Source organism: Physella acuta, unplaced genomic scaffold (assembly GCF_028476545.2).
Source record: "Physella acuta isolate Inbredline_101_S28 unplaced genomic scaffold, ASM2847654v3 ptg000112l, whole genome shotgun sequence".
Lineage (NCBI taxonomy): Eukaryota > Metazoa > Mollusca > Gastropoda > Physidae > Physella > Physella acuta.
Genome location: NW_026731632.1, coordinates 355,001 through 366,067, shown reverse-complemented (window position 1 = coordinate 366,067; position 11,067 = coordinate 355,001). Strand labels below are relative to the sequence as shown.

The window sequence follows — 11,067 nt, the reverse complement described above, 5'->3', positions numbered from 1 at the left end:
AATTTAAAGAATCTAGGCTTGTTGTGATTTTCAAGTTACTGTTATGGAGTCTTTTTTGGCTAATCCTACTGTTGAAGATGTAGAAAAGTTGAGTAGAAAAGTTTTGGTTAGTGTTGTTAAGGAATTGAAATTGGATTATTCTGTTACGCAGAAGTCAGAGGTGTTGAGAGATAAAATTGTTGTTCATTTCATTAATGAAGGGGTATTTGATGAAAGTTTGTTGGCTGGTGTATTACTTCGTGAGGAGAAAGTTGCTTTAGAGAAGGCATTAAAAGAACAGGAGTTAGAGGTTAAAATTGCTTTAGATAGGAGGAGGTTGGAATTAGAGTTTGGTCAAGTTAGTGATGTTACTTCTCTGGTAGATCCAAAAAAGTTGTCGGTAGGGCAAGTGATTGCCAAATTTGGGAAATTAGTTCCCAAATTTGATGAAACAGATTTGGTCGTTTTCTTTAACTCATTTGAGAGTTTAGCGAAGACATGTGAATGGCCCGAAACTTCCATTACTGCTTTATTGAGCTCTGTCCTTACTGGGAAAGCTGCAAAAACATACCAGGCACTCTCTCACGACGTTCAAAATAACTATAGTTTGGTCAAGACTGCCATTTTAAAGGCCTACGCACTGACGCCCGAGGCCTATCGGACAAAATTCCGAACACTCCGCAAGTTACCCACACAATCATATGTGGAATTTCTCTTTGAAAAGGAGAAAATATTCTCAAGGTGGCTACACTCTGAGGAAGTTTCTGAGTTTGAGAAACTCAGGTCACTTATCCTAAGGGAAGAATTCCTATCGTCCCTGCCTGAAGAGATACGACTACACATTCTGGATAACAAGATAACTGACATCCAGAAGGCTGCTGAGTCGGCTGACACCTATATGTTGGTGCATAAGAAACCACCAGTGTCAGGAAACCGCCTCAACCCCGTGCTTCCCCTTTTTGGCAGCAATCATCCTGTTGGCCAACATTTGAAGACATTACAGTCCAGAGAGAACCCAAGATCAACTCTCAATCGTCGAGCAGTATGCCAGTTCTGCAAAAGGCCTGGTCATCTTGTCAAGGACTGTTACAAACGTCGTCAATATAACAGAGAGGTGGTGCGTACTTCCGCGCACTATGCTCTATCCCCTCAAGCAGCCAGTCCAACTATGAACTCTAGAATTCAAAAGGACTCTAACCCTAAGTGTCCGCAAGAAGGTAGTCAAGTCTCCACACATTATGTGCAGTCACATTTTGACTGTTCTCGCCACCATCCAGTTTCTTCCGAGTCTACCGATCTCGAGGGATCGAGAAAAGTTGACTTTTCATCTTTTATTGCCGAAGCCATCATTAGCAAACCAGGTGATCCGTTGTCTCAGAAGAATATCACCGTTCTAAGAGACACAGGAGCGTCACAATCACTCCTTTTGAAAAGTTCAATGGACATTACACCTGAGACGAACACCGGAAGGATTTCCATTATCCAGGGAGTGGGGACAAAATCTACTGTCGTCCCTCTACACAAGTTTGCCCTGAAACATCATCTCGTCGAAGGTGAGGTCATTTTAGGTGTGATAGATAGTATTCCTGTCCCAGGAGTACACCTACTTCTAGGGAATGACCTTGCGGGAAGCAAAGTATACCCCTGTACGGTTTCAGACCCTTTGTCAACAGTTCCAGATAATGATTATGAACTGTATCCTGCATGTGCGGTGACAAGAAGCCAGACCAAACAATTGGCTGACACAACGTCTGAACCACATCTACCATCATCGTCAAGAAATTCGACTCCCAAACTGGAGTCTATGCTTCCAGAAAACACAAGTCTGGGCTTACCCCTGAGGATATCTCAGGAAGATATCATTAAAGCTCAACAAGTCGACGCGGAACTCAAAGCAACGGTCGAAAAATCTCTATCATCTGACGATGGAGAATATTTCGCCGAGAACGGCCTCTTCTTTCGTCGCGCTATACCAGTGATTGCCTCACCGGCCGAACCATGGTTGGGTAAAAACCAGCTGTGGATCCCTCCACCTTATCGGCATGAAATACTTAAGCTGGCACATGACCATCCAATGTCAGCGCACCCAGGTGTCACTAAAACGACGGCGAAGATCAAAGAACTGTTCTTTTGGCCCAAAATGAGAAAAGATGTGTCGCGTTACTGTAGAAGTTGCACGAACTGTCAGTTGGCCGGAAAGCCAAACCAGACAATTCCTAAGGCCCCTTTGAGTCCGATTCCTGTATTAGAAGAACCTTTTTCTAAAATCGTCATGGACTGTGTAGGTCCCTTGCCTAAAACCAAGGCGGGCAACGAGTACCTACTTACCTTTATGTGTTCAAGTACCCGTTTTCCCGAGGCGATTCCCTTACGGAACATTAAGGCAAAGACTGTAGTCAGAGCCATGACCCGGTTCTTCACTACCTTTGGATTACCTAGAATCGTGCAAACAGATCAAGGCAGCAACTTCACCAGTCACCATTTTCAGGAAGCGCTAGCCAAGCTAGGCGTTACCCACATCACCAGCTCAGCCGACCACCCTCAGTCTCAAGGCGTACTTGAGAGGTTCCACCAAACCCTCAAAACCATGCTAAGGACATTCGCTAATAGTAACACCCAATGGGATGAGTCTGTTCCTTGGATTATTTTCGCCGCGAGGGACTGTGTCCAGGACTCTTTAGGCTACTCGCCTTTTCAACTTGTGTTTGGACATTCTGTCCGTGGCCCCCTGAAGCTGATACACGAACGTTGGACAGGTACCAGTGATCATCCAGTGGAAAACTTCGACGATTTTCACGTTCGACTGAAAGCCGTGTGCGAAATGGCTCACAAGAACTTAAGAAAGGCCCAAGTGAGAATGAAAGAACTGTATGATAAGAGTTCTTGTAAACGAACATTCAATCCAGGCGACAAAGTTCTTGTGCTAGTACCTAATCTGAACAATGCGTTATCCTTGAGATATTGTGGACCCTTTACTGTGCATTCAAAATTAAGTGATTTGAACTATGTTGTCAATACGCCCGACAGAAGAAAGAAACAGACAGTGTATCATGTCAACTCACTGAAAAAATATTATGATAATTGTAACAATTTTCAATCCACAGCTAAAATTACTTTACCTGTATGTTCAAATGTTTCTGATGATGTGATACATGATAAATTGAAACCCCCAAAATTGGTAAATTCTTCCTTTTTAGATAATTTGAATGTCCACCTTATGCATTTGTCCACAGAGGAAAGCCATAGATTGTCTCAGTTATTCGAGACATTTCCCTCTATTTTTGGGGATGTCCCCAAGGAAGCGAAGGTTCCACCTCATGATGTAGACGTTGGTGACGCAAAACCCATTAAACAACACCCCTATAGAGTTAACCCGGAAAAAGCTGCTTTGATAAAAGATGAAATTGATTATATGCTCAAGAATGATATCATTGAGCCCAGTTTCAGCAACTGGAGTTCCCCATGTCTCCTAGTCCCGAAAGACGGTGGATCTTTCAGGTTTGTGACCGACTTTAGGAAGGTGAATGCGCTCACCAAAGCTGATTCCTATCCCTTACCTCGGATAGAGGACGTTATTGATAAAGTTGGTCAAGCTAAGATAATTTCCAAAATTGATTTACTTTCAGGATACTGGCAAATCCCCTTATCTGACCGTGCAAAAGAAATATCTGCTTTTGTAACCCCTAATGGTTTTTATAGATACAAACGTATGCCCTTTGGTATGCGAAATGCTGGTCAAACTTTCCAGAGGGTCATTAACTCTGTCATTGCTGACATAGACCAATGTGAGGCCTACATAGATGATATAGTTGTATTTTCTAATACTTTTGAAGAACATATTGTTCAATTGACTAACCTTTTTAGAAAATTGTCTGAAGTGAATTTTACTGTAAACTTACATAAAAGTGATTTCTGTAAAGCTTCAATTACCTATTTGGGTTATCAAGTGGGAACGAACCAAGTTCGGCCCATTGAAGCTAAAGTAGATGCTATTGTAAGGTTACCACCTCCCAAAAATTGTAAAGAAATCAAAAAGTTCCTTGGGATGGCTGGTTACTATAGACGGTTCTGTCAAAATTTTTCAGCTATTGCTGAACCTCTTACTGTATTATTGAAAAAGGGTGTTGAGTTTGAATGGTCAGATAAATGTCAAGAAGCTTTTTTAACCATTAAGTCATTTTTATCAAATGCTCCTGTTATGGCTGCACCAAATTTTAGCAAGCCCTTTAAACTTGCCATTGATGCTAGCAACTTAGCCATTGGCTCAGTCCTATTTCAAGAAGACAACATGGGAATTGACCATCCCATTGCCTTTTTTTCCAGGAAGTTAAATGAGAACCAAAAGAATTATTCTACTATTGAAAAAGAAGCTTTAGCTTTGGTTTTATCATTACAACATTTTGAAGTCTATGTCTCTTCTTCAACCAATCCAGTCAGAGTGTTTTCTGACCATGATCCCCTGAAATTTACCTCTAAGTTAGGACAGACAAATCAAAGAATATTGAGATGGTGCTTATATTTCCAAAATTTTAATCTGGAAATTTCACACATTAAGGGTAGTGATAATGTTGTGGCTGATTGTTTGTCAAGGATGTAAAATCTTGTTACACACATTGATCATGTGACACGCTTTGTGGTTCATTAGGACCATAAACAGGTTTTGTTTGAGTGTCACTCATATGAAAATGAGTGGTGTGAGTTAGAATGTTTCAAAATTCCAATCCTGTTGAATATTTTGTTTATTTTCAGGTGAACCTTAATTAAAGGTGGTTTTTGATTATATGTAATCTTTTATAATAATATGTCTCATATGACTCAATTGATATTGTAGCTAGTCATTGAAATAAAGGTCTTACCCTGGCGGGTTTACCACCTTTAATATCCACATGGAAAAATTGTAATACCCTTTTTTGAGGGATTTTGATGTATAATTACTTTTTGAAGGGTTACTCCCCTTTCACCAATTGTAAAAGTTGGAGTTACTTCCCTTTTATGTTCAGGGATATTTTCATCTGGTATTATGATTTTGATTGCCTACATTTGTAAAACATTTTTGTTATTTCATTGCCAGATTGGTTCCTTATGTATGTTCTTGTGGAACCTATCTGTCACTTCCAAAAAGGGAGGGGATGTGACCTACTTAGGTCGAGTCTTTTTTATTTTGACATTGTATAATTCCTTATATGGAATGATTGTGTAACACCTGGGGTTTTTCCACTGACTTATTAAGGTGTTTGAGACATAGAAATTTTCCATTAAAATCTGATTGAATGATTCTGATCAGATGATTATCCCAACCAATGGCGACATGAGTTGAGGATAACCTCCCCTGTCACAGAAGTCTTTAATTGCCCCGCACACTCGCAACACGAGGCAGTTTATCTTGACCTGGCAGTCTACGAGGCAGTTTTACCTTAGTCAGGCAGCCGTCCATATTGTCCGGCTATAGACTCTGACCATTTGAACGTGAGAGTACTTAAGACCTGTGTGTGCCTTGCTTTCTTAAAGTGATTTAGTCTTCTAGTTTAATATTACTTGTCGCTAAGTAATTCTAGAAACTACAGCAGTGTTGTGTGGCCTGTAGCTGTTCTTTAGACAGTGTAGAAATCTGTGATAGTGTTTTTTCCTACATTGTGTAAGTTGGTTTTTGATATTTTATACATTAAATATTTTATTTAATTCAACCTTGTGTTCTGCCACTTCTGAGTTCGCTGATTAAAAGGTCGTATGTAGATTGGATGAGTGTTAATTACAATAGTATCACTAGCTTCCCTAGACGTTAAATTCGAGCCCTAGTGGTCGTTGTGTTAAGTGTTCATCCACTTAGGCCGTAAGGCATTTGCATATGACCCCGAAAAAAGAATCCGGGGACGTTCTCCTTCTATTTGGCTGATAGATAGGTTAACGTTACACCCCGAACTAACGTCACCACAGTAGATTTATACTTGATGATGGAAATAACTCCTCTAGAAACAACCAATCCAACCTGATCAATATTATTAAAATCAACTTTTCAGTTGTCTTGTCGCCAAGTCATTGGATAGTCTGAAATTCATGTTATTATACTTTCAATTTAGTTTATTAATCAAATCAATTAATATTTTTTAATGTTCTGGTACCTCACATATGTAACCCATGTTTAAAGATTCACGGGTGTAAGAACATTCAGCATCTGCCATAAGCCATGTAGGAGTAAACAACGTCAAACAGTTCTGTACATTTCTGCCGTCAGGATCACCAGGACGCCAGTTTAAATAAGTGACTGATGTGTTCGTGTGTACGTATATCCAGACGTTCTCATGACCAAAGTCAGTCGCACCCACGTAGAAAAATGAATAACCTTCATTAGCTGGCAGATTCTGGATGATAAAATTGTACTCCTGTTCAGAATCTATTTCAACTAAGTATCCCCCGAAAGTATTACATACTACCGCTGAGTTACCAGCTGAAAGTGTATTATATTTAACAGAAAACAAATATATTTTTCCATTGTAGCCTGGTGATATTTTATATATAGAAGTTAGATCCTTGCCTAGTAATTGCTTCAACTGTTGGTTCAACTCACGTGCAGTACTAGTCAGGTTGTCCACTTTACTGGTGAGCTGTTCAATCACCGCTGCTTGTGTCTTTACTTGTTCTAGTACAGGTTCACAGTCAGGATGTGTTGATGACACCACGACTGTCGTGTTTACATAAGCAGGATGTCCAGTGTGGTCAACGCCGTGTGCCTCACATTTATACACACCTATTTTCGTTACATCCGGGTATTCCCATACCAGATCTATGTAAGATTGTTCATTGTTGTCGATGTTTCCCGATGCGGTCATGTTAACTTCTAAGACATCCTTGATCTGCACCATAGGGGTAAACGTGGTCATTGATGCCAGCTCTTGGAAATCTTTGTCTTGTGAAGTTTTCGATCTCGAGATTATTAAAGACATGAGACTTTCCATGCTGGAGTCGTCTCCCCTTGTAGTCGAACACCTAACATTGAGATATCTTGTTACTCCAATATTTATATGGCTAGGGGCAGCTTCCATACGAATTCCAGAAGCTAAAAAGTTTATATACAAAAGGATATGTTTACACTTTATATATATATATATATATATATATATATATATATATATATATATATATATATATATATATATATATATATATATAAGAATATTATACAGGCTATAATTATATATGTATATATATATATATATATATATATATATATATATATATATATATATATATATATATATATATATATATATATATATATATATATATATATATAGTTAATACATAACGAATTCACCCACCTGTAGAGAGAGATCCTATGCAGACGATCACTATGCACAGCTCAAAGTTCAACATTTTCAATGTAATTAATATTTTAATAGCCATAGCTAAGCTTTATATAGGCCTATTATATATGACACGTTTATAAGTGATTTCAAGATGGTCCATATCTTGTTGTTGACATTTGATAAAAATATATATTAATGTTGTCATGTTTGCATAATTTTTTTCATACGATAAAACAAACAGGAACGAATTCTATTATGATTGAACATGAGCTAATGGATAAACAAACACGAAAGTCAGAAGATGGTTTAGCAAGATCTGTTAAGTCACTGTACTTAATGGTTATACGAGTAAACATGTTGTTCGGGTGATACTTAAATACGTCAGTGGGATTTTTTTTTAATCGTTCAACAAATCGAGTCATATAACACGGGGAGTAAATATATTCAGAAATCAACTATTTTATTGTTTAACATTTCAGAGGAAAATGATAAATCTGTGTATATCAGTTATTTTAATAATGCTAATAATGAAACTGCAATGCGATTGTAAAAAATATAAAAAAAAAATTTTCCGTGATGTAATAATGTATTTTACTCAATCAAAACGTCATAATTTATCCCAAAACTCTTAAACCTATCGCATCCATAAGTGTGACTTTAGCAATAGGTTCCCAATCAACCACTCATAGCTGAAGATTTAGTCTGAGTACTTGCTGTTCGTCTTATCATGTTTACACAGCTGCTGTCCTTGTAAACACTGTGCACACACTATTATCAAATCGTCAAGATGGTGTTGTGTGGAACTTGTTAACAAGAGAAATACAAATATCAGCTATCTTTATTCAACTACCAGTCTAAAGCGTTTTCCTGTTGTTTGAGAATGGAACCTAATTGGATATACTTATTCGTGTTTATAGCTTGTTCAGGTCTGGTTAGTTAGAAGCTTTATATATATATATATATATATATATATATATATATATATATATATATATATATATATATATATATATATATATATATATATATATATATATATATATATATATATATATATATATATGTGTGTGATTGTGTGTGTGTGTGTGTGTTTACAGCCGTCAGTTTAAATGTATTTTTTATTTATGAGTACACGTTAACGTTGTAAGCATAATGTACTGATATCTCTTTTATTAAGTTCAAGGTTTAAAGTTTAATATCCTAAAATAGTTTCTGTATCGACATTTCATTTCTTCAGTTTTAAAAAAAAAATGTATATTTATTTAACCCACAGTCTATTTTTTTATATAATTTTTAAAGTTATCGGTTGATTATGACTAAATATGTTTACTTTATAATACAAACAAAATCTTATAAATCAAACAGACGTTTTCATTATTTTTTTTTTGGACAGTTATCTTTTTATTCTTCTGTTGTTTTATCAGTAACAAGATACATATGTAGTTGTTTGTAGTATTGGCTTGCAAGTTTCTAATCCATCTTTCAGCGGTTGGTCTACAGATAGACACGACGCCTACTAATCTGGTGATAGGTCTAACAAAAAAACTAGAGGTCAAGTGTCAAAGTTCAGCAGACACAAACTCAAACATGGCGAGTTTAATTTCTATGATAATCTCCCGTACTAGCCGGATGGACAATCTTACGTCACATAAAGAACTGGCCATCATTAACGTTTTTAATCAGAACGGTCACCCAGTGGATATCTCCAATGAGAATATCACAATTTCGGGAAAACTTGACAACACCGGTGTTTCATACTTAAATCTAGTTTGGGAAAACCCGGACGCTTCTAAAGCTGGAGACTACAGATGTGAAGCCAACGGTGTCGACGTCATGGGACATCCGGTGATTCATACCAACAACACATCAGTAACCTCAATAATTCCAGACGATGGTTACATGGTCAGTCAAGTATTCGATTTGACCGATAAACTTAACCAAATCAACTCGCAAGTAGAACATCTTGTACGAATAAACAACATCAGAGACGAAAAACTCGAACTAATCAAAAGAACAATTTTCAACATTTCTTCATCATTCAACGGCAGACGATATTTCCTTTCCCCTATTCTTAACGCCATTATCGACAAACACGCTCTAGCAATGTGCCAACTCTATAACGGCTACCTCGCTGAGATCGACTCCAGCACTGAATACCAGTTCATCGTGGACTTTGTCTTCACCGACCCCCGGATGAACAGCGTCCTCATCGGCGCCACAGACGAGACCCAAGAGGGCGTCTGGGTCAACAGGCACACCCAGACGCCCGCGAACTACACCAAGTGGGCCTACGACTACCCGACCGTCTCAAGGGAAGATAACTGCTTGTATATTTGGTCACATGACGCCGAGATGGTGGATGGTAAATGTCAGGCCGTGTCAGAAGGTTACAAGTTTTTTGTCGGGTACCTGTGTGAGGTGCCGGATTAGCACTGCGGGGTGTAAAAACTTGTTTTAATATAGGTCTCTTCATCGTGTGTTTTTTTTCAAAACCCCATGCAGTTAGCGTGGATAGAGCCTTCTGTCCGCCCATGCACCATAGCGAAATATATCCACTTTCATTTTGTTATAGAAATAATTAATTAATATAATATATATTTATCTATATATTCACTACAGAACCCATACAAAGAAAAATAATATGCAGTGTTGGTAATATAACCCACTGCATCTTTACACTACTTAATCATCGTTTATTAATCCAATCATTATAATTTGTGTTTAACTCTATATTCTAAACATTGTGTAATCGGTGTTTCTGGGTCACTATTATGCGATATATACATCTCTAATGAGCATTTTAAAGCTATGTTATTTATTTTAAAGTTTATATTTATTTGAAATTATAATTATAGTGATCTTTTTGTATTTCTTAAACAATAAAATAATGTGTTTGCTGATTTGAACTTCCTGTTTATTTTTTCAAATGTAGTTATGTTTTCTGCTGTTGTTGTATGGTGCTGTCTGTGTCATCACGGAGTATCTACAGGTCGTGGGAATTGTTTAGTGTGTAATTTTTGTGTTCTTATTATTTTCGGTATAGATCTATTTGACTTTCAGTAACGTTGCTTTGGAGAAAGCAGTGAAAACAATTGTTAAAGAGAATGACCTGATCCAACTCGATCCTTTCTGATTAGAATTCGTACGCTCTACCGTCCGACCATACCGTCTATATCAAGACTAGTTATTGCGTTATTTATTTTACCCCTTTCTCCAATACTTCTCTTTTCAATGGATTTAAAGACATTTGAAAACTAAAAATCAATAATGCCCCCGCCCCCGCTAATTCTCTCTTCTAACTACAACATACAATTGTATATATTTCATCTCCATCATCCCCAAAACCAAGGATTCTTACAGACATTGTTATCCAAGGAGAGGGAGGGAGCTATTGAAACTTGCATTATGGGCACTAGACGCTTGCGGGTAGGACGAAAGCTGATTTAATTAAGTATACATTTTCTATACAAAGTATACCCATTTTTTTTAATTCGGTGTGCACTGCCCTCTGCGACATGTGACTAAAAGAAACACTGACATCAACACAAAAACACACACACAAATGAAAAACAATTACACCAACCGATTGAGCAACTAATACTTTGTTAGCAACTAAGTAAACATTCAAAATTTGTGAACAGTCCAGATTTGCTTTAATTAACTAGCAATTGTATGTAAAATACTATGATATTATATTTCTAATGTATTGCAAACATAGCAATTGACATATAAAATCTATTAAATTTTAAGTAACTTGAAATACAATAGAAAGATATGTAGATTT

The 11,067-nt window shown here is 37.3% G+C and overlaps 3 protein-coding genes across 3 annotated transcripts in view; 1 reads left to right on the top strand and 2 right to left on the bottom strand.

The window, feature by feature from the left end:
- Window positions 1-5,896: 5,896 nt before the first annotated feature.
- Window positions 5,897-7,357, bottom strand: LOC131934586 (uncharacterized). The gene is made up of 2 exons (XM_059290647.1): window positions 7,296-7,357; window positions 5,897-7,033 (listed from the first exon to the last, which is right to left on the bottom strand). Exons 1-2 carry the CDS (start codon window positions 7,348-7,350, stop codon window positions 6,084-6,086), a joined length of 1,005 nt encoding a protein of 334 aa, XP_059146630.1. The 5' UTR covers window positions 7,351-7,357; the 3' UTR covers window positions 5,897-6,083.
- A 1,422-nt stretch (window positions 7,358-8,779) lies between these two features.
- On the top strand, window positions 8,780-10,094 carry LOC131934583 (uncharacterized). The gene has a single exon (XM_059290643.1). The coding sequence runs from the start codon at window positions 8,871-8,873 to the stop codon at window positions 9,711-9,713; it is 843 nt and encodes a 280-aa protein (XP_059146626.1). The 5' UTR covers window positions 8,780-8,870; the 3' UTR covers window positions 9,714-10,094.
- Window positions 10,095-10,906: 812 nt separating this feature from the next.
- Window positions 10,907-11,067, bottom strand: part of LOC131934584 (uncharacterized) — a 3,652-nt gene continuing 3,491 nt past the window's right edge. Inside the window, exon 2 of the mRNA XM_059290644.1 lies at window positions 10,907-11,067. This exon is cut by the window's right edge and continues 1,012 nt beyond it. The gene's annotated coding sequence lies outside the window, so the exon portion shown is untranslated.